Here is a 23,775-nt window from a genome sequence, read left to right on the forward strand (position 1 = left end):
GCAAAATGCGTCAGTCTGGCATCACTAACAATAAAACCACAGCTTCTATTATACAATACATCACTACAAAAATGTTCCAGTAGCTGTAGTATAAGGAGATTTATTGCTGCTGTGACCAATTTTACTGTTTTTACAGCAGCTGAGTTACATAATGCTAGACATTGATTCACTCACAGACACACACAATAATATATACATATAAATAACTACAGTACATGCAGATATAAGAACTGATCTCCGCGTAATTAGATTTCATTTGATTCAACCAACTATTCAGAAAACGAAATGCAGTTTGCCATCTAATTTGAAAAGCGCAACAAAGTGTAGAAGTGTTACATGCAGCAGTACAATATATACGAGTGATAAATAAAATGAAAGATATACATCTATGGTATGATATAAATAACACAGCATGTTAATTATGATAAGTAAATATAATATAGTAGTATAAGTATAGTAGACAACTAAAACAGCATAAACAAAACTTAATACAATAGTTAAATACCTCTGTATTTCAAGGCAGTATATGTAGCCTAACCCATGTAGCAAAAATTTTGAAAATTGTTACATTCACTATGCGTTCAGGTTGCTTGAATTTCTACCAATCTTGGAAAACATTTTAAAAAATCATTCACCTTGTCCATGTACACTATTGACTGCCTTTTGAAGAGAGTTGTACTTTTTCCATTGCTTTTAATTTTTTACCGATTAATATAGCTTTCTTACACATATTATGCAAACCTTTATTATGCAGCAGGTGATTGGCATTGAAAGGTTATAAACAGAGGTCTGGACCAATCAGGGAAGTAGGAGGGACCTGCTGCTGAGCGCTAAGCGTTCCTTGAACACTCCTCTTTTCAGACAGAACTTCACACAAAGATTATTTTTAATGAATATTTTATTTCTCAAAGGAAATATGTTGCATTATCTGGGATTGTGGTACAAGTTTAGAAGATGCTCTTCAAGGAACAATACGCTAAAATTATTTAACCAGCAGTTATAAGAACACTAAGGCAAAAGGTAGAATCCAGGTCAGGTTACATAAAAAAGTATCGCCTCATTGGTCTGGGGTGAAATTAATATTTCATCTTATTTCCACCTTGGCGAGGCGCAGAGCCGCCATCAATTAGCAGATGTGATTGTGGCCTTTTTATTACTGCGGCCACTGCCTGCTAGTAGACTTACAACCACCTAGCCAATCTCCACAGGCTAGCAGTCACTGCACTGCTGATGAGAACCAGAGCGCATCCCTGCCGCTTGGCGGGGGGAGTGGGTGTCATAGCCCCAACAACAGCCTCCTTGTCCACACAGACCTCATCTGTGTGAGAATCAAGTGATTCAGGGGGTCCAGGGCTGCAGGGGCTGAGGTGGCCAAGGGCAGGAAGCTCAAGGCACTGACCCAGAACTCATCAGCTGGTGGGTTCTTGGGCAGCAGCTGTCAAGCCAGAAGCATCTCTTGTCCATATTAACAACTAAGCAGAATCAAAACATTCAACAAACTTAATCAACCAACAGAAACATTAACAAGGTCAGTCATACTAGAAAGAAATCCATTATAGACAGAGGTGGAAAGTTCAGGTCAAGAAAGTACAAACCCAGACCAAGGTTTTGTTTCAACCAACCAGTTGAGTATAAAGAGTCACAGTCACATCTAGTACTCAAGTAGTTGGTTGAAACAAAACTTTGGTCTGGATTTGTACTTTCTGGACCTGAAATTTCCACCTCTGTCTGTAATAGATTACTTTTGTAACTTCCCCAGCACTGCATACAACCGAAAAAGTATGGCCAGCCAGATCCTGAAGAAATTGAAGTTAGGGGCCTTGCTGAAGGGAACTTGAACCAGTAACTTCCCGATCACAGGCACTGGGTCATAACCCACTGAGCCACAGACCAACCCCTAAGTTTTTGTGTCTGTGTTAGTGCTACATGACCATAAAGTATCCTTACTTCAAAATGAACACTAAAGGTGCTTCCAAAAATAAGAGATGTAACGTCGTACTGAAAAGACCTCGAGGATGTGGTTCGCCTCAAAATGGCCTCTAGCCGACTTGATTTAATCCCCCGTGAGTCAAAATGAAAGTGCTCGCCCCCCCCCTTCTTTGTTCTCGCTCCCCGGCCGGCTCCTTCCCCTCTTGCGTGTTGGCCAGCCTGTGGAGCCCCGAGATGGCTTTCTTTGGCGCCAAGTCACACGGCTGGGACAGAGCGCACAGGCAGCAAAAGTTGGAGAGAACTGCCACATGGCCCCAGCAGACCCCCTTTGCTTTGTATATCGGGGCCTTTCACTGGAGCCTCCTCGACAAGGCCTTTGGCACACTCTCATTTGTACACTCTCTCACCCATACACCTGTCTGACTGAGACTAACAGCACATTAACCCTGAGAGGATCCACTGGAATTCCCAGAAACGTCCGACCCCGATATGTTCTACCCCGCATTGTGCAGTCTCAAGTCTTCTAAGACAAGGATGCAGGAATAGTTGCACATGAGAAGTATTTGGGTCTCTTATATTAACTTCAAATATTTACTGACAAGTGTTGGCTCAACACCAAAACCAGCCACAATGGAGAAATGAAAGGTAGCTACTTGTCGCACTAGCACCCTCTAGTGGCTATTTAACGAATCAGCAAATAAAATGAGTTACATGTGTCTGCTTTCTGTCTGGCTGAACACAAAGCCTCCTGGGCCCCGTTTAGTCCAAACACACCGAAATAAAACAATTCAACTTCAGAAGAACCATCTATATTACTAAGATTGCACACTTGTGGTCTTAAATATCTTTAAGGGATATTCCAGGGATTTCCAGAGATTGTTTTTAGCTAGAGTCCAATTTTAAAAAATTAAACACAGTCCTGATTTAATTTTGAACCCACAACCACCATGTCCACATTCCAATTTTATAAGTGTTGAACTTAAGCGAGTGTTGAATCAATTGTAAGTGTTTCAATTTATAGCCTTCAAAGGAATGAAGCAAGACTGTACCAGCAGGTACTTAATCGTTCCTGATGCCAAAGCTGTTTACCTACACATACCACAAATGCAACAAACACATGGCCGTCACTGAAAGGAGGTTCCATCCTCTCCGTGCAGCTTACACACTCTGGACCTCGATGCTTCTGCACACTGCAGCTTAACCGAAGGAAGACGAGGCAAGAAGAGGCAGAGCAGAGGGCCGTTCTGAAGACGAATGCAAGAAAACGGAGATCCCGTGAGTGAATGAGGTCCGATCCGGTTTCAGGGCGGCCATTTTTTTCTGTCCGGCACAGAAATGAGTGAAATGCGACCAGCGGAAAGAGGCAGAAGGGCATAGGGGAGGCTGGAGCCAAAAGCAGGCAGTGCAGAAGCAGCATGTGATTTTTAAACAGGATGCGAAGTGAGTGAATTCCCCTCTGCCTGCAGGACGACGTGCCTGCGGTCGACGGTCGAAAGCAGAGCCAAGTCACGGTAAATATGTTTTTTTTTTAAGACTGAGAAAACCACACACAATCAGAGTCTTGAATCTACAGTGAAAATTTCGCAGTTCAGCTCAGACAAAGAAATTCTGTTGGGGGGGGGGGTGGTGTGTGTGTGTGTGTGTGTGTGTGCTCAAGAGAGCTGAGCTGAGTGAAAGGTGAAGTAAGGACATGGTTCCTGTCAGGAATTGGTTGCGCTCAACGCTGCCGGGGCCCCGTGAGGGCTGGGATTATAGGAAATGTGAGAGCTTTAAATTCAGCAATGCCGCAGATCCTGCGACGCAAGGTCACCGAGGGAGAGAAGCAGGGCAGCGGATAGAGCGGAACACAGGGAAAGGTGATCGCCGGCCATGGGAAAACCAGCAGGAACTGGCAGGATCTCCTCAAGCCCCACCACCATCAATAATTAATAATAATAATATATATATATATATATATATATATATATATATATATATATATATATATATATATATATATATACACACATACACACACACACACACACACACAGTACCAGTCAGTTGGAGGAGTTTGACCAGAGAGTGAAGGAAAAGCAGCCAATGAGAGCTCAGCATATGTGGGAGCTCCTTCAGGACAGATGGGAAAGCATCTCAGGAGGCCACTGGTGTAGAGGAGACAGCAGGGTCAGCCAGTCCCTGGAGTAACTGGAGTTAAGGGCCTTGCTCAAGGGCCCAATGGGGGCATCACTCTGCTAACCACAGGATCTGAACCAGCAACCTTCTGAGTCCTACCCCACAGAGCTGCACCTCTCCCCTCCAACAAATATATTATTTATTATGTTTTTTTTTTGGTTGGGTCAGTACATAATTCCATATATGTTCTTTAAGGTTTGATACATTTGTAATTCTAAACTGTAGAGAATAGTGCAAATACGCCTTTCCATAGGTAGGTGTGTGTGAGATTTTATATATATATATATTTTGTCATTGGATCTCGTTATTAAACGTGCAAAATATCTTTGAAATAGGTTAATATTTTCAGGTTCCGCAACACGATCGAAGTTTTCACCTGTCACATCAATGGGCAATATACACTATCCATTATCTATGCTCATCGCTGTTGTGTGTGTGCACTTTCACAACATGATAATCACTTCAAAATACCAACGTTCAGGTAACGCAGATTTTTACTGGGTATCAGCCATACACATACACACACTCAGTTAAGAGTGAAGCTTTAGTGTCAGGCTACTTATCAAGCAAACCTGGAGAATTTCTAGGTTTTAAGAGAGATGTGACTATTCAGCCGAGGATGAGACTGAAACCAGAAACCTACTGGACGCAGAGACCTAACCCACAGAGCAACACACCACCCACATGCACATGGAGCAAACTCACAGGCCACTGTGGTCCACAGGCTGTGTGAAACGCACCACGAAAACACTGGACTTTTCAGATGACGAAATTCACCTTCGTCGACCCTTATTACAATGCGATTTGCGAAATGTCTTCTTCAGGGTTTCTGGACAGTTTGAAAATACAACACACATCGCTACTGAGCCCGTCTCCTAGAGTTTGCCCTGCACCATTTACATAGAAGTGTTTTTAAACTGTAGAAGTCACTGCTTATCCGCCTGTCAGCCAATCGCTCAGTGCGGAGTCTTAAATAACCACACGTTCCAGGAATACCATGCTTTCAAGTTAAACCTTTTTAATGGTGTCAACAAAACAGTTACATTAATACATTAGTGATTATCAAAAGCATGAAAGAGCATTAATGAAATGCCATTATCCTACATTTTCCCTGCCACTTAAAACTTTTCCTTTCCAGTTATGAAATGGTTCTTGTTGCAATGCATGCCGGTTGCTTTTAAATAAATGCCATTGCACTGCTGTTCGAAGGACTTCCTATTTGCCACCTGTTTGATTCAGGCCACACAATCATGCAGGGACTTTGAAATGCATGTCAGGTGCTTGGGATGGGTACTATTAGGGCATAATGGAAGAGTGCCACCCAGTGGTAGCTTGTGAGTACACCACACTATTTTCCTTATGAAGTTCAGCCCAATTATGAGGCCCTTTTGACCAAGTGAGCAGTCAGGCCCCTAGAAGGATCGCTGAATTTCAAAGAAAACCTACAATACTACAATAAAAAAATAAAGTGACTGCATTTGTTTTTATCCAAGGATGTATTTCATTCTCTATGAGGTAATGGGAAGTGGAGAGACAAACGTCAAAGGCAGATCGTAATCGATCGGCCCCCGATCTGAGACGTTCCGCACATGGATTTTGCTGGCTTCGTGGGGCTGGGTCAGACCTCTGCAGAACTGTGCTTCTGCAGATCATGTGTCGCCCCCCCTTGCGAGGTTCCCCCCCCCCGGCAGGCACACCGGGAGAACACCCTCCCAGGCCAGAGGAGCAAGGGGCCGCTTGTGGTCCGGAAGGGGCCAGGAATTCAGAACTTGGTTTGATTGCGCTGTTCGGATTCGGGGGAAAAGCAGGCGGAACATGCCAGCTGGATGCATGTGCATCCCCACGCTCAGTCTACACTCCGTCTCGGGCCGCTGGCACAACGCTGACAGAACTTCAAGCTACAGCCTGGGATGTTCTACGATGCCTACAGAACCAGGACTTCAGCAGGGAACATGGACCAACATCCCTGCTAGGCACTGGATTCGCCTAACGATCAAAAAGCCAAGACTATTTTTATTTTTCCACTACAGAATTGTCCCAGTTGTGCTGGAGTAGAATGAACCCTGCATAGTCCCCATATGTGACTCCAGAGCAGAAAAACAGCACTTCCATGGAGACCTTCCTACATACCCACCCTTGCCATGACCCCTATCTCCATCTACCCACAGATAAAAGCACACTGCGTAAGTTTAACAAGTTTATTTAAGTATAAGCGGTTTTTGTAATACACTCTGACTACATCCTGTGCAACCACTCATATTCCCTTAAGACCTTTTAAGCTGGGAGATTAAAATGTCCTGTTAGCATCACACTGTGTGTAGTAAACTTAGTGAAGCAATCCTATTTTACAAAAAAAAAACAAACCAGGACAAAAAAAAGGCAACAAACCACTAACACTTGGAACATTAGAAATATTAAAACATTTCGATTCTGTGAGAAAATGTAAAAAAATAAAGTGAAGCTTTAATAATTTGAGACGACAAAAAAAAAAAAAAAATCAGAAGGTATTCGCTGTCACATAATAGCAAATGTTTACAGACTGAGAATTATTCGACGGTGAGCGGAGAACGGGGCTTGTACCATGCGTGTGCGCGCGTCTATATATGTAAGTGGGAATAAATACATCTCAGATAGTTCCAGAAAAGGCAAATTGTGACAAACCTAGCAATAAACATTGCTTACCATCGCTATGGTTACAATTCCCATCAATGCAAAATAAAAAGCCACTATGCTGAATGAGGCAGAGGGGGTATTATGAGCTATATTGTGCAGATGGGGGGAGGGGGGCACATACATATTATAGGGGCAGTTTGGGGACAGGATTTCAAGGCCTTGGTTTTCAACCAAACAATTAAAAATTAAGGGGAAAGGTAAAAAGTTAAGGGAATATCACCCCCCCCTGAGGTAAACCCTACTCCTCACCTGAGCTGGAGAGGTGTGATGCTGGGGTGGGTATATGGCTCTCTGCCTCAAAGTGACGGTGACACAGACTGGGCGTGCGCGCGTGTGTTTGTGTGTGTGTGTGTTCCTGAAAGTGATGCAAAGTGACAGATTCATCATCTCAAAGATCACAAATTTATAAAATACATTCATGTAACAAATCAATAAAACAAAGGAAAAAAAAATCCCACTTCCAGTTAAAATGGCTCTTCAGCATCAATATCAACAAGTCCGTCTCCCCGGAAGGCGGGGGGGAAACTCCCAGAGAAACAGCCGCTTCTGTTCCGTTTCCCTTTTCATCCAGAAGTTTGGCACATGTCAGCAACCTGCCCCCCCCTGCCCGATCCCACACTGAACACCACCTTCCTGTAGCTGCCACCAGTGCCAGAACAAAACCCAGCTGACACGGGTGGACCAGCTTAAAAGGGACTGGCCTGAGAATCCATAGCCCCCCCCCCAACCCCAGCTCAGATTCGTAGGGCCAGCCCGCGAGATTCATGGCTAAATCTCATCATCATACTGTTTCTGTGTTTTTTTGATGAAGCAGGACATTCAAGATACAAGTTGCTTAAGCGCATCGACGGCCTCATCGTCGCGTCCCGTGGAGCTCGCTAGTTTTCAGCATCTGAAAACGACTCGTTATACGAAAGATACGTAGATCTCGGAATAAGTACCTTTGTCGGGTGACAGCGGCTACTATTTTTGGCCGATGGATGCAATATGCTAATTTACGGTGGTGGGTGTGTGTTTGCGGGCAGGCAGGTGGGTGTAGCTGTGCACTCCAACCGGTCCTCTCCCTTGCAGGCCCAGCTTCTGTGGTTAATTCATCCAACAAATGCTTCACAGTTTGATCCACTTCTGCCTACATGTTCTTCTCCTTACACATATATATGTATATTATGCATATATATATATATATATACACACACACACACATATGGATATACATACTAAAAAAATAAGTTATTGCGCATCCAAAAAAGTGCATCGAATATTTAAAAATATCTTTCTTATCTTTTTGCTTTCTCTCACGATCTCCTAAACCCTTGCAGCTGTACCCCCACTGGCACAAATTCTAGAGGGAGGGGTAGAGAGGAAAAGAGAGGGAGTGAGGGGCAAGAGGGAGCAATGGCTGAAGGTGGGAAGGAGAAAGCCTGTCTGGGGGGTGGGGTCTCAGTGTAGGCGGGTGGCTGTTAAAGAACTCCCTCCCTCCTCCCTGTTATGCTATCACCATGGGAACATCGTCCGAGAAACCGCTGATCATAGGTGCGTCCTCGTCCTCGTCACCTGGGAGAGAGACGGAGAGAGAGAGGCAGGGGTCACGCCAGGGACATTATCGTTAACAAATCGAAAGCTATGAGAAAACGTTTTCGGAAGCTGAAATAAAATAAGATACGGAAATAAAATAAATTACGACTAAATGAAAACTATAAATATTGCTTTCAAAACTAAATGAAATAAAAACAAACGTCAAATACTATTTAGCTGAAGTAATGATTTATCTTTAATTACCATTAATAATACTAGAAAGATGTTTTTTCTATTTTCGGACATTGTCTAATAATGTGCACTGTGTACTGGTGTAGGATTCTCAGACACATAAAATAGCTCGACAACTTTCAGCCTATCCCTAGAAATAAAATTACTAAAACCTAAACAAAATATATAAAAATGAAACAGAAATATATCTTTAAAATAACTTAAAAAAACAACACACTAAAAACTAGCTAAAACCAAACTGGACTTCAAATAAAAATTGAAAATGTAAAAATAAAACCAAATTTAATAAAACAAATCTACAACACTGATTCCTAGTAGTGCAATGTCAAGCCTGTTAACTTTGCTTTCCATTTATTACTTAAAAAACTTCTAAGCAAGGAACTTTTGCCCATGGTATTCAATGACATTCAAGATGTCCAACATTTATATAAAATATTAAAATATAATATAAAATACTCCATTGTTCAATTGCAAAACAGGGCATAATACCTTCTTCATTTGAACAATTGCCGTTGATATATGGCTCTCGCGGCACAACGCCTACACGCCATAGCGACTCTGTCCAGTACCGTTCTTCCGTTATCAGGACCAGTCATCATTTTACACGGTATCAGTTATCATTTTACACGGTATCAGTCATCATTTTACACGGTATCAGTTATCATTTTACACGGTATCAGTTATTTTACACGGAAGGGCGAAAAACTGTATTTCACACTAATATGGTTAAGCTTTGCAATTAATTGGTGGTTCTCATGCATGCCAAACTACGGCGCATCACTACGGACTGTTACACCACTGCTGGTTCCCATGATGCACTGCCAGAGTTGTACTGATTGAGGGGCTAAGCTCCAGCTAAGCAGGTGTGAGGATCAGCTGGGGAGGTGGGGGTGGGGCGGCGGGGTACGGTGGGGCTCACCCAGTTCGTCCCCAGAGGAGAAGATGGCCGAGCCCAGGCGCGAGTTGTAGTGGCTGTTGGTGAAGGCGGTGAAGCTGTGCTGGAGCCGCCGGTGCCGCATGTACAGCGCCACAGTGCCACCGCCCAGCGCCAGCAGTAGCAGGAACAGGATGGGTACCACCACGGCCGCAGCGTCACCCGAGCGGCCCTTCTGGGACGGGACGCTGTCCGGGGCTGCGGGGAGCCGTGACAGACACAGGGATCAGCGTTTGTGCTACAGCTTTGTCACAAATGGCCAAAACGTCAGATGACAAACAAAATCAAAAGTTGGGGGGCGGTGTTGGCGCAGAGGATGCCGCAGCGGTCGGGGCGCCCGCACCTGTGCTCAGGATGTCGTACAGCAGCAGCGCCGGCTCCCCGCACAGCTGCCCGTTCAGCAGACAGCGCGCCTGAACGGAGAAGGTGTAGTTGTGGCCCGGGAGCAGACTGCCGACGCGGAAGAAGGTCTCTGTGGTGTTGCCCAGGCAGGTGGAGGAGTTGGTGACGCTGTCGTAGACGTGCAGCTCGTAGCCCTGAGAATCACAGTGGCGTCATCGCTGTGCTAATCACATCTACATTGCAACGGTGCAGTGCTGTTGGGGGGGGGGGAAGAGTGGCAGCCCACGGGTGATTCAGTGCCCCTGTGGCTCCGCCCCCATATACACCCCTACTGGGGGCCTCACCCTGCTCTCGTTGAAGCTCTTCTCTTTCAATGCCAGGCTCTTCCACAGAAGAAAGACGTGATCGTTCTCAACTAGGATCTTCAGGGCCTCTGGGGCGGGCAGGGGCACTGGCCAAGGAGGGAGGGTGGGGGGATGGGGAGACATGAAGACAGGGTCAGCTGGCAGCGAGGAGGCGCCGGCGTGGTGCCAGTCATCGGTGTGGCGCGCTGGCATACCTGTGCCGAGCGCCAGGCTGGCCTCCTTGCTCATGTTGCTGAGGCGCACGCTGACGCTGTAGCGCCCCCCGGGCTCCAGGTGGCACAGCACGTATTCCACGGTGTTGTTCTGCGTGGTGACCTTGTAGCTCACCTCTGCGCGACGCACCATGTCCTTCACGTGCACCAAGTACGTCTGCATGGGTACGCAGGGATCAAAGAGGAGTCAGACTTCAGCTTAAGTAAATCCGGACTTGTGCAAAATAACGGCGATACATAAAAAAACTGACCTGTAAGTTATCTTAATTTTTTATTTATCTTTATTTAATGTGTTCTTCAGTACATATAATTAATGCATTTTGGGCCTATATTTCGTTTTGCTATAAGGTTTCCTGAACGGTAAAAAGCGACTTCTGTAAGGGTTTGTTAAACCGATTACTTATTTAACTCAAAAACTGCCGGTATCTATCATTCACCATTAGGTCATGATGCAATAGCGTTTAACAAATAATAAAATAATAAATATCTATCTTACTGCACTGCAAAGGCCTCATCACTAATGTACAATAAGCCTTTTAAACTGTATTCTGTCTGCGCTAACTGCATTCCCTTTGATGACCTGTAGGGGGCGCTTACCAGAGGAGTGGTAGGCATGTCGTAAGGTGGCTGCCATTTCAGCGTGGCTTGGGTGCGATCCACGCGCACCTTGTGCAGGTTGCGGGGAGGCAGCCTGCCGCTGGGAATCATCCTAACCACGGCGTACTCGGAGGGGGGGCCCATGTAGGGGGCGATGACTCGCACCTGTCTCACACAAACACGCGGGCGTCAGCAGACTGACACAGTGACTGCACAGTAAAGACAAGCAGCAGAGGGGACAGCCAGGGGCGGCGTCACAGAGGGACTGACCTCGGCCGAATGCTGATTGGTCCCCAGAGTGCCCCATCCCCATCACTCACCGATTCAAATCACATTCATTGGCTAATGATATAGTTGACCTCTATGTAAGAATTATGACCCCCCCCCCCCCCAATGCACTTCACTTTAAAAAAAATCCTAGAATTGCCCCTGCTGGACTGATAAGTGAACTATTGCTAAGAAAGTGGGGAGAGCCCTGAATGTGAGGGGTGGGCCTTAGAGAAAATGGGAGGAGCCTATGCAGAGGGGCGGGACTCACCAGGAAGAGGTACTGCTCATCGCTATCCACGCTGACCGTCAGGCTGCTGCCTGTGCTGTTGCGGCTGTGTGGTTGGCGGTACAGGTCCAGGAAGGAGGTAGCGAAGAACACGCCGTACAGCTGAGCGCACACACACACACACACACACACACACACACACACACACACACACACACACACACACACACACACACAGAGTTAGAGAACGTCCCACTGTCACTCACTATATATATAAAAAAAGTTCTTTAATAATAATGATCTTTAGTGTTTATCTTTAGTTTATCCTTTTAAATAGTAGTAATCGAAACATTTTGTCAACGAGTTAAATGCGATCATTTGCACGTCTGCGTCCACACTTAGCGTGCTGATCCCGCCTACCTCGGCATGGGGACCGGTCCAGCTGCAGTCTACGGTACTCTGGTTGAGGGGGCGGGCCTTAAGGAAGGGGGGGCTCGGCTGATTGCCGTGCGTCTGCAGCCGGGTATGGGCTGTGGGACTGTCACCCACACTGGTGTGGGCCCAGACCGCCAGCTCGTAGCTGGTGCCGGCGGTCAGCTTTGTCACTGAGGATGAACACACACAGACAGCTCCTCAGTATGTCACCCCCTCTCCGGGTACCCGACACCCCCCCGGACGATTGGGGGGACGTACCTGTCAGGTTACTACCCGAAGCCGTCATGGTCCTGCTCTCCCTCACGTGAGCGTCGAACACCCAGTAGAGAACCAACATGTACTGTTGGACCTGTAAGCAGTGGGGGGGGGGGGGTGCAAAATCTGCATGAGACACTGGCTGTCACATGAGAGTCAGTCCACGAATCTAGTGGAAAATACTGCCCACATCATCACTCTCAACACCACTCATAAAGTTAAAAACTACAACTAAAGGAAAATTAGCTTCCGAAACTCTAACTGGAATAAAATTCAAAACATTTACATAAACATATATATACTTTTTAGCTAAAGTAATGAATTCTTTAGTCTCAATGACCATTAATAATGGCCAGAGCATGTTTTCCCCATTTCCAGGACATTAGTATATGTTTCTCTTTCCTCTGAAAAGCATGATTGGTTTGGCAAAAGGTGCAAGATTAATAAAAAAAAAAAAATTTTGAACATAATGTGCACTGTGTATTCATTCCGTACAAAGATCAGACACAAATTTAAATTTTTAAATCAAAACTACACTGACTGACAGACAGACACACACACACAAAGTGGGGATTCTTCATTCATTTCTAAAACACTAACCCCAAAATACCGACCTTAACCCCTACCCAGCCCTAACCTAAACAAAACACAAGACTTTTGGCATTTTTTGTTTTTTTTGATTGCAGTCACATATTTATAAAACTGAGTTTACCCAAAAAATGATCCCCACTATGTGAAAATAACAGTTTTTTAAATCAGTGTGAGGACATTTGGTCCCCATAACATAATATATACATACCCCCCCACCCCCACAGACACACATACACACAGCTATAGAGAGAGCATCATCAACCAAGAAACACCAACCTTGTTCGGGGAACTGAAACCGAAAGTGAGACTGACTGAGTCTTCTGTGATATGGTCCATTTCAACAGATGGCACTGGAAGGGCTGAGAGACACAGAGTGCAAATCAAATCAAAGTTTATTCATCAAATACACAACAGCAGGTCATACAGCAGTAGATGCAGGTAGCGAGGGCAATTTCCCTGAGTGCTCCCTATAGCAATGGCTAAAAATGACGCTGCCATTGGCTTATTTACCCATCAGTAATTACTCATTTCTTTTTGCTGGCCTTGGTGTGGTGATTTTTGCCATATTTGACTGGCGCACTGTATGCACCTACCATATCCTACCAGTAGAGGGAGATGTTTTATCAGCTCTAGCTTGAATTCTGCACACAGGCCGTCCATAATATAGACGCAAGTATGCAAACAAAAACGCAGACAAACGCTTTGACTAAATCCTAGTAACTGAGCAGTGGGGGATTCTACATGCTGACATGTTTGCCTCAAGAGAATAGGCATACGTAGCAGGATTTGTGCAACTCCTGCCATAGTGTACAGCCATTTGTATTCAGTTAGAGGGGGTCCTCACCTTCCTGGGGTGTGATGGATTTGACATCGGACCAGTTTCCTACACCACGGCTGGTAACAGCAGCTACCTGAATGAAGCAAACCCACAGACAGACATGTAAACACCTGGGACCTGTGCTATGACCCCACAACGCAGTGCTAATACCCACTGCACTTCACCCCTAAGCTGTGCTAACTCACTAGCAAATTTCTAGCAACTAAAACCCTTCTAGTGCTACTATGAACACTTCCTCGGACCTGCCATCTGTTCACACTGACCCTGCAGTTAACTCCCGCTGCTCCGGCAGTAACATACCCGGAAACTGTAGAGGGCACTGGGCCGCAGACCCCTGACCTCAGCCTGGGTACTGGTGCTGCGCTGGGAGTTCCACTCCACACTGCCTTTTGCGAAGTACTCCACCTGGTGGTGAGACGGATGCATGTGCACGGGTACACACACACACATACGCAAAAATCTTTGAACATTAAACACAATCACAATTCTACTACTAAGGGAGTAAATGTGTGCATTGAAAACGGTCCTGTCCTTGTTGGCCAGATGAGATCTGGCACCCTACAGAATTGCCCACTCACGATGTACTCCCGGATGAGTCCGTGGGCTGGATCCGGAGGCTGCCAGGAACACAGCACCATGCCCTCCTTGCTGAGGTCACAGGAGAGCTGGAGGTCCCGGGGCGGGTCAGGCACTGCAGAAAGCGGGCAGTCAGAACCGAAACAGACGCGCAATGCAAGCCATGACTCAAACAGTGAACTTAGCACAGTGTGACCCATAGGTTTACTGTCCAGTGTCTCTCAAACGAGTCTGGGGGGAACACCAGGAAGGTCCACATTTTTGCTCCACTGAAGGTCCCAGCACATCTGAACCAGGTACTGGGTGTTACTGATTGGCTATGAGCTGGGAGGGAGCAAAAATGTGGACTGTCTGGGGGTTCCTGAGGAACAGTGGTGTACAGCATGAGTAGGTGAGCAGGTGGGTGGGTGCTGGGGGGGTTACTCACATCCCTCTGGTGTTCGCAGCGTCACAAACTCGCTGCTCCGGTGGAGCTTGCTGAGGCACTGCACCTGTACCTTGGCCTGGTAGGTGGTGTCTGGCTTCAGTACCGTCAGCGCGTAGCTGCTCTTGTTGCTGTGGGTCTCTACCGTGGTCCAGGTCTGTGCCCCCACCAGTCTGGCGGTGGGGGGAGGGGGGAGAGGAACGTGTCACTGAGCAACCACACGTGCATACAAATACGTAGACAGGCATACACACAACAGACTACAGTGCAAGATGACAGTCTATGAGTCAGAATAAAAGGGAACAAAAGCAATATGCACTCTTACTCATTCAGACAGTTACTCACTAAATATCACAGATCTTCTCAGATTTTGTCACCCCTATGATTCCTGACTCTCACTCATGTTAAAGCAGCATTTGTATAGAAAGAATTTTGCCCACGGACATGGGCCAGCCAATCAGCATCCAGCAGCACCGTACCTGTAGTAGACCACATAGTAGCATGAGGATGATGGCATGTTTTTGGGCCGGGACCAGGTGAGTGTGACAACACCGGAGAAGTCAGAGCTCCACTGTAGGTTCTGGACCTTGTAGATCCGTGTGTCAGCTGTGGGGGAGGGGGGACGGCAATGAAGACATTAAACTTGGGTGGCAGAGTCCCTTTAATGTCCTTCCTTGTTCCTTATTTAATAATTACAGTGTTCTGCTACATCAGAGCTTTGAGACTGGAGCAACCAAGAGTCTTTGACAGATAGGGGAGGGGGCACTCTGGGGGCCAATCAGCTTTCAGTGGCCCTGTGACCCTGCCCCTGTATACGCCCCTTATCAGCAATGTAGCATTCTGGGACTTGTAGTACCCTAGACATTGCATTCTAAATTTAAGGGGTCAATAAGAGCTTCATAAGTGTAGACATGAATGCAGCACGCCACTCACATGAGCAATTGTCCTCGTCACTGTGGTCAGAGCAGTCGATGAAACCGTCACACCTCTCACTGTCCATCACGCAGGCCTCTCCGTCGGCACACAGCGTGCCGTTAACGCAAGTCAGAGGGCCCTGGGTGGCTGGGAGAGAGAGAGGCAAGCAGAGGCTGACCATCCCACCATAGCCCAAAAAACATATTCCCCATATAGCCCCACCCTCCATTTAATCCCTACTCCTCCCATAGCACCCAGTCTCTACAATCTGTAGGCCCTTACACACTCTCCCCAGCATTGGCACTTCCCTTTACAGTCACTAGGCGGCACTGCTGCAATTTTGGTGCCGTTTGTGTCAAAATAGAAGCAGTTCCAGACATTCTCCCCAATAAAGTTCAAAGTGCCTGTATAGTTTGTGAAGGATCCATCAAATACTTTGAGTTTCCGCAGCTACCCTTCTTCTTTGCTACCACTATGTGGCACTGCTTCAGTTCTGGAGTGATTTGTCTCAAAATTTGATCAGTTCCAGGTCTTCCCCCATATAAGGTTTGAAAGAGACCCACCATATACTATTTGAGTTATCACCCTCATGAGACAAATGTCTGTGGTCGACCAGTCCCTAAACTACATGTATTATCCATCTGGGCAAACAAAGACCAAATTTAGTATATATACACCATAGAAGATATGTCACATCACCCCAGAGACCCGCAAACACACAATCCACGCCTGCACTTACGACAGGAGATCTCGTCGGAGCCGTCCTGGCAGTGCCGCCGCCCGTCACAGCGCTGCCAGTCTGGAATGCAGGTGGGGGGGCGGAGGCACGGGAACTGGCCTTTTCCGCAGCGGCCTGTGGGACGGGGCCGCACGGGAGGCTGGGTGGGCACGGGGGCCGTGGTGATGTTCGAGCCTGTGGGGGCACACAGAACGGAACGGGTGATGCAACACAACAGCTGCCGGAGAGACACAGGAACAAAGGTGGCTTTGAAGGCCGGGACATTATTGTCACAAACACTTGGTCGCACACAATGGGAACCAGAACCCAAACAAATGCAGAATGGAACCCTTTTACTGGCTGGCAGCACACTGTTACCCCTTAAATGGGAGCTATGCTACATATCTAACCACTTATATCAGTGTTTCCCAACCCAGTCCTCAGGGACCCCAGACAGTCCAGATTTTTCTCCTTCCCAGCTTCCAACCAATCAAGAACTCCGAATACCTGGCATGGGTGTGTTGGGAGCCGGGAGAAAACAAAAATATGGACTGTCTGGGGTCCCTGAGGACTGGGTTGGGTTGTATAATGTGATTACGATAATCACTTACGCATATAAAGCAAAATATACAGCACAGGCAGACCTCAAGATAACAACCTAGATCCATTCCCTAAGTCTGCCTTTAAGTTGAATTTGTAGGTAAATTAGAACAATAATAGTAATATTATTAATAATACAGTAATAGTAAAAGTAACTACACTGGGTACTGTACCTCGAGCTGGCGAACCGCTAAAGCCGCACAAAGCAGCGTGTGCTTTCATTATTATGAGCCATTGTATTTCACTCAAATGTTTATATAATAGGCTTTGTGGGAGTCCGTTCGGAAGTACGAGCTGTCCATAAGTTACATGCTCTTAACCTGGGGGCTGCTGGTACTGTGTGAAAGTCTTGGGCAGTCAAAGCAGATGTTTAAATGATCATGATGGAGAAAAACTATGATAGATGTCTGTCCAAGTCTGACAGATTGACCATTTTCAAAAAAAAAAAAAAAAGTCACCCCAGTTAGTATTTGCAGTAACCATCCAATACACCCAAGTATTTTTTGACTCAACTACCAGCATACCATGTTTGGCTAATCAGCACCTCACTGAGTCATACGGCAGTCGATCCCACCGCTCACCTTTGAAGCAGCCGACCTCGTCACTGCCATCTGGACAGTCCGCATAGCCATCGCACACCCAGGTATTGACGATACAGGTCCCCGAGCCGCAGCGGAAGTGGTTAGGGGAACAGGAGAGGGACCCAGGTGTGGTGGGACGGGGGGTGAGTCCTCCTGGGGGGGGGGAGACAGGTAAAAATGTAGATTAAGGTGGAGAAAAAAAATATACCCCAAAACATGACCTTTTTCAGTGAAGTCTGTTTGACATCCAACTATATTGACTTGGTACACCAATGGACAGGGGTGATTCCAGGATTTTTTAAGGTGGGGGTTATAAAAAGGACCAATCTAATCATTAGTTATTGATATGAGTGAGTGACAGGAGAGGGGCCAATCAGATTTCAGCTGGAGCCAGTGACTCCTGTGGCCCCGCCCCCATACAAGCCCCTGCCAATGGGTGAGGTACACTGCAAAGTGGTTAGGGATGTTACTGGTGGGGTTAGTGTGCGGTGTAGCGTGCAGCTCTGAGCTTTTAAAAAGCTAGAAATTGATACATTTATGCTTATTAAATGATGGTCTGAGAACATTTTAGCAGAAAAAAGGCAATGTGTAAGTCATAGGTGGAGCCTGTTTGTTACCCATGCAGCCCTCCTCGTCAGACCAGTCGCCACAGTCGTTCTCGCCGTCACATTTCCACCAGCTGGGAATGCAGCGACTGTTGCGGCACTCAAACTGGAAGTAGCGGGAGCAGCCAGGAACGTCAGTGGCAGAACCTGAGAGGAAAAGGTGACACGCAGCATTAAAAAAAAAAAAAAAGGAAGAAAAAGAGAGACTGCAGGGGAGAAAAAAAAAAGGCGGACAGAGGGAGCAGACTGGAGAGGTAAAGACGAAAGACAAGGACATAGCAGTCAGCTAGGGCACAGACAGCAGTGGTGCATTATGGGAAAGAAAGACGAGGCAAGAGTAAGTGAGAGAGGAGGAGAAGCAGGAAAGGCAGAGGAGGTGGAGGGAGGGAGGCCTCACCGCAGTTGGCCTCGTCGGAGTAGTCTTCGCAGTCGTCCATGCCGTCGCATTTCCACTCGAGGCTGACGCATGCCCCGTTGGCACACTGGAAGCTGTAGCCGTCACAGGTGCGCTCGAACTCGGGCCGCGTGGCTGCAGGGTGAACAGAGAGCGCTCAGTACGTGACTCTGGGTGACAGATCGGTGCGATAAACCCGGCTGCACGGGAGGAGACACGGAGAGCCTCGCTACACCTCGGCGAAAGACACCCTGCCGCAGCCGTGACGAGTCTGACGTCGGGAGATTCAGGACCCAAGGCCGCCAAGCAAAGCCACGCACGAACACATCAAACTAAATCATGTTGCTTGACACTTGGAAGGAAAAACTAGTGTGAAAGTTCGCAACAACAGTGACATAGTAGTGTAAATAAAAACAGCAGCACAAATAGAAGTATGCAAAAAAATGTTCTTGCTTTTTAAAAGCTGTTGTGCAGCTCCTGCTCCGTTACTGCTCACATTTATACCTGGACATTCACTGACTTCTTGGCACTACGCATGTCTGCAATGTGCTATTGCTAAGCGTCTGCTGAATGTGTCAAATGTAATGATAATTAGTGTGCAAACTAGAATAAATAAGCGCAATAAATGCAATGAACAGCCATACGAATGTAAGCATGGATGGACCATACATACACACACGGTTACAGATTCAAATTGCTGAAAGCGGTCTGGGACGTAGGCCGACAGACAAGGCCCTTGGTGTCCCTGTGTGTCAGTAAGCCTCGTCGCCAACCCTCCCCCCCCCCACCCCCCCACCACCACCACGGATGACTCACAGCAGCCAGCGTAGGTGGCATCCTCGTCGGAGCCATCGGCACAGTGCCGGACGCCATCGCACACGAGAGACTGGAACAGGCACTGGGCACGGTTCCTGCACACAAACTCCATGTAGCGTGTGCAGAGCGGGTCTGTGGGGGGGGGGGGGGGGGGGGGAAGGGGTGGGGTGGATGAGCGTTTCTACATAAGTACACCTTAGGTCTCCCCAGCCCAAGACACAGAAAACAGCATCATACGGCAGTCTAAGCATGAGAGGGGACCGACCACAACGTTGCTCATCAGCGCCCCCTGGGCAGTCCTCCATGCCATTGCAGTGAGAGCTGGAGGGCAGGCAGGTACCATTGGGGCACAGGAAGCCATTGCAGTGAGTGCCCCCTATGGAGAAAGAGAAAGACGTAAAGATGGCCATGACTTGTTTACCACATGTCTCAGTGAGGGGGTTGTGGGGAGGGTGGGGGGGAGAATCGGCAGGGGGGACTGACCGCAGCGTGAGGGCTCCTCATCAGAGCCATCCTGGCAGTCGTCGTCTCCGTCACACACCCAGCGCTGGGGGATACAGTGGCCTGTGTGGCACTGGAAGCTGCTGGATTCACAGGTGTGGTGACCCACTGGAGGGGGGGGTCACAGTTAGACACCTGCACTGGACTGCTCATACAGAAACCAATGGACATAAAGAACCGCAGACACGACTGCGTTCCAGCTACCAGGACCTGACTATTACGGAGAATCGACACTGTGCCTCTTCAGTTGACTATGATTAAAGGAAGTAAATATGAAAGCTGAAGGCTGAAGGCTTGGGGTTATAGTATCTGGGCCGACCCTCCCGCCCTGACCTGTGCAGTTGGTCTCATCTGACCAGTCTCGGCAGTCGTTGTCCCCGTCACAGCGCCACGCCTCACGGATGCAAACTCCGCGGGCACACGTGAACTCCCCCACACGGCACTGGTGACTCTCTGTGAGCACAGACAGGGACACAGTCAGGCCCACAGGCCCAGTCTGGTCAGATCACCATCCAATCACACACAGCCTGGTCAGCTCACCATCCAATCACACAAAGCCCGGTCAGCTCACCATCCAATCCCACGCAGTCACACAGAGCCCAGTCAGCTCACCACCCAATCACATGCAGTCACACAAAGCCCAGTCAGCTCATCACCCAATCACATGCAGTCTGGTGCGCTCTCCAATCACACGCAGGCACACACTCACCACAGTGCTCCTCGTCACTATTATCACCGCAGTCATCTTCATGGTCACATTTGAAGGCCAATGGGATGCAGGATCCAGAGGCAACACAGCGGAACTGCACAGCAGGGTCACAAACGGTGGTGGCTGGGGGGGACCACACAGCATTCAGAGAATCCATATTTCGAAAGCACAGCACATTTACAAAGGAAATGGCAACAACACGTGACTGATCACATGCAAGTCGCTGCTCCTCCCAGCTGCTTGTCTATATATAGATACACTCACGGCACTCCTGCTCGTCGCTCATGTCGCCGCAGTCGTTGTCGCTGTCACACTTCCAAATGCTACTGATGCATTTCCCGTTGGAGCAGCGGTATTGATTGGGGAGGCAGGTGCGCTCTGGGTAATGGCAGCACAGGGAGATGCGGCGGTATGAGCAGACGGATCGATGGGGAACCTCGCAGGACAGAGAAAAGGCCCGGCAGCCGATTCCGCTCCAACTTACCCATCTTGATGCAGGTGTTGTTCTGGAGGTGGTACCCGGCTGGACATTGGCACTGCAGCTCGCCCGAGGGCAGCTGCTTGGTGGGCGCCCCCTCTGGGCACACGCAGGTATGACGGTGCCCGGGACGTGGAAGGCAGAGCAGGCTGCAGGGCTGGTCGGCACAAGCGTTGTGCCCTGGGGGTAGGAGGTCAGAGGTGGGTGTGAAGGTCACCCTTTTATTAGAGTTTAACCTGTTTCAGGTTCACCGCTACTGCTGCCTGCTGACTGTATATTTTTGCAAATCCATCATGTTCCTTTGCATTCAAACTAAGCTAAACTTAACTGGCCGATTGAAACACGCATGGGGAAGACGATGGTGACATCTACATGCACTATTAGCCTACTTCCACCTCGATTAAGAGATGTATGACTAACACCCCAGACACCAGAAGCTAAGCTCCGCCCCCCAGAACCCTCTCCCAGCTGGCATCCTGACCTTTGGTCTTGCCCCTATAGAAGATCTTGAGGTCCATCACGCCAGTCAGCCGGCCCACCAGCAGCTCACTGTCCAGCGAGCCGGACTTGGGGGCCTTAAAGATGCCCATGCGGGACCAGTCATCCCAGTAGATGTCATTCTGCGAAGGGGCACATGAGTCTTAGCCCAGCGCTAACACGAGGTCCAATTAATCGACTCGGTATCAAGCCCTTGAGGTGTGGGACTACATGACCAGAACAAACGTGTGCTGTCCCTTGGTTCCCAGGAACACACTGGTTTATGCGGAATTCTACGCAATACTTTCCCTGACATTCTTTGCACTGGTACTGTTTATTGTTACTATGTAAATGTAATTTGACTGTGTAAAAGTGTGCATTGAGCTACTGTAAACCTGCAATTTCCTTTGGGGTAAAAGACTGATCAATCTATCTATCCATCCATCTATCCATCCATCTGTCCGTCCATCTCATCCAGTGGCAAAGAAGCTCTAATAATTTATTGGCTATTAACTTGCTCTCAACCATCCTATCGTTAAACTGTGTTCTCCAGCTCTCTGACCTGGTTCTTTGGCTAGCTTTCCCCAACTGGAGGCTGTGGGAATGTAAGGGATACCTTGAAGATGGCGATGGCATAGGGGTGTGGCAGGCCCTCCATGAGCACGGTGCGCTGGGCGCCCAGGAAGTCGGCCCGCTCGATGCGGTCCCCGAACGCCTCAGTCCAGTATAGCCAGTGCTCGTCGGTGGTGATGCCGTTGGGCCAGCGTACTCCCTCAGACACGATGCAGGACACGTTGGTGCCGTCCATCCAGGCGCGGTACACTCCAGCTGCACGGTCCCCCCAGTCGGTCCAGAACATCAGGCTGGACCCGCAACACACACACACACACACAAACACACACAAACACGTAAGGAGTTTCCATGCCAACCATATTAAGCTGGGTGTCTCAGTTCTCATGCTATTCTGTTCTGAACAAGCTGGGACAGGCTGCTGAAACCAAGGGGCGCAGCTGGGGCTTCTACTGAGGCTACATCAAGATTAAAACGCAAGGCTGTTCATTCCAGGATTAGCGGAGGGGAAAGTGCCGTACCTCTCCCCAGGCAGCAGAGCCAGGGCCCTGGGGTGCTCCAGCACGGAGGAGTTGAACAGAGTGTGACGCAGGTCCCCATCAGAGTTGGCCACCTGAAGGGTGGGTGAGACAATCAAATGTCATTCCGTGTTCTTGTAGCGGCATTTCCTTACAGTGCTTTTCATGCTACCCCCCTCTCCCCCCCTCTCTCCCCCCCTCTCTCCATCCCTCTCACTCCAAGCACTCGTCTCGCTCCCTCACCTCAATCTTCTGAGCGCCAGCATCCACCCAGAAGAGCAGCCGGCTGACGGGGTCAAAGGCCAGCGCCTCCACGTTCTGCAGGCCCCTCCTCACGATGATCTCCTGTCCAGAGCTTCCGTTCAGGCACAACCTCTACAAAGTGGGGGGGGGGGGGGGGGGGGGGAGGGGGGCAGAAAGGAGTCACGACGGTTCACCGTGCTGAGAATGAGACGTGGACCATGTACAGCCACTAAAGCATCAAGAAGAAGCGGCCAGCGGGGAGGCAGACCTGGATGGTGTCCAGCGCAATGTCAGCCCAGTACAAGCAGTTCTGCTCGTAGTCAAAGTCCAAGGCCACGGCTTCTCGCAGGCCTGACAACGGCAGTGGCTGGTCAGTGCCGCTGGCCAGGTCGTAGCGATGGATGGAGCTCCGCACGGCATACAGGATGAACTCGTTACTCTCTGAGGAAAGTAGGGGGGACAAACAGGACTCAGTCAGTCAAAGAGCTTCAATCGACAAACATCTATACGTCAACAGGTAGTCCCAGGCCAACCTCACCTCCCACAGGGCAAGGCAGCATCTCTCCACCCAGCCTGGCTTCCACATCACCTCCATGGCAGCTATCCCCAGATACCTTCCTGTACCTAAGACAAAATGCACACACAGTTACCCCCAATTTTACATCTACATCTACGCAAAATCAATTGATCACCAATCCAGAAGCCCTCAATTTCTCTCACTGCCACTAGGGGGCAGTATGACCCTTGCCATAAAGCCAGTGCACTGGATCTATGCGGTACTTATCAAAACATACAAAACATGCAACATCCTGTACAGGATCCAGAGACAAAATGAGCCACCATAGCAAATTCAGTCTTCCTTGGACTAGATTCTGCAAGCGTCTCAAACTCTATGGAAAACCAACAGCACCATTCCCCCGCAAGAAATTGTAGCGTTTTGTTGTTTATTGGTCGTGGTCAGTGCCGTCGCAGGCACTGCTGCATAATCTCCCGAAAGATTTTTGCTTTCAGAACTATGAAATATTGTTTACATTGTTCTCC

At 48.3% G+C, this 23,775-nt stretch overlaps 1 protein-coding gene across 1 annotated transcript in view; it reads right to left on the minus strand.

Annotated features, from left to right (window-relative positions):
• Positions 1–6,288: 6,288 nt before the first annotated feature.
• sorl1 (sortilin-related receptor, L(DLR class) A repeats containing) overlaps positions 6,289–23,775 on the minus strand; it is a 55,423-nt gene continuing 37,936 nt past the window's right edge. The window contains exons 16-48 of the mRNA XM_072701830.1: positions 23,273–23,358; positions 23,003–23,175; positions 22,735–22,866; positions 22,495–22,586; positions 22,020–22,266; positions 21,408–21,546; positions 20,933–21,106; positions 20,713–20,826; positions 20,449–20,571; positions 20,073–20,192; positions 19,722–19,847; positions 19,504–19,614; positions 19,239–19,370; positions 18,426–18,557; positions 18,041–18,175; positions 17,424–17,576; positions 16,264–16,437; positions 15,543–15,671; positions 15,089–15,215; positions 14,613–14,782; positions 14,188–14,300; positions 13,910–14,014; positions 13,616–13,682; positions 13,048–13,130; positions 12,184–12,274; positions 11,911–12,095; positions 11,533–11,652; positions 10,995–11,159; positions 10,380–10,554; positions 10,165–10,271; positions 9,822–10,014; positions 9,464–9,676; positions 6,289–8,331 (exon numbers count right to left, since the gene is read on the minus strand). Of these exons, the coding sequence (XP_072557931.1) occupies positions 8,264–8,331; positions 9,464–9,676; positions 9,822–10,014; positions 10,165–10,271; positions 10,380–10,554; positions 10,995–11,159; positions 11,533–11,652; positions 11,911–12,095; positions 12,184–12,274; positions 13,048–13,130; positions 13,616–13,682; positions 13,910–14,014; positions 14,188–14,300; positions 14,613–14,782; positions 15,089–15,215; positions 15,543–15,671; positions 16,264–16,437; positions 17,424–17,576; positions 18,041–18,175; positions 18,426–18,557; positions 19,239–19,370; positions 19,504–19,614; positions 19,722–19,847; positions 20,073–20,192; positions 20,449–20,571; positions 20,713–20,826; positions 20,933–21,106; positions 21,408–21,546; positions 22,020–22,266; positions 22,495–22,586; positions 22,735–22,866; positions 23,003–23,175; positions 23,273–23,358 (4,474 nt within the window). The 3' untranslated portion in view covers positions 6,289–8,263. The remainder of the gene's footprint in view (positions 8,332–9,463; positions 9,677–9,821; positions 10,015–10,164; positions 10,272–10,379; positions 10,555–10,994; positions 11,160–11,532; positions 11,653–11,910; positions 12,096–12,183; positions 12,275–13,047; positions 13,131–13,615; positions 13,683–13,909; positions 14,015–14,187; positions 14,301–14,612; positions 14,783–15,088; positions 15,216–15,542; positions 15,672–16,263; positions 16,438–17,423; positions 17,577–18,040; positions 18,176–18,425; positions 18,558–19,238; positions 19,371–19,503; positions 19,615–19,721; positions 19,848–20,072; positions 20,193–20,448; positions 20,572–20,712; positions 20,827–20,932; positions 21,107–21,407; positions 21,547–22,019; positions 22,267–22,494; positions 22,587–22,734; positions 22,867–23,002; positions 23,176–23,272; positions 23,359–23,775) is intronic.

Source organism: Paramormyrops kingsleyae, chromosome 18 (genome assembly GCF_048594095.1).
Source record: "Paramormyrops kingsleyae isolate MSU_618 chromosome 18, PKINGS_0.4, whole genome shotgun sequence".
Classification (NCBI taxonomy): domain Eukaryota; kingdom Metazoa; phylum Chordata; class Actinopteri; order Osteoglossiformes; family Mormyridae; genus Paramormyrops; species Paramormyrops kingsleyae.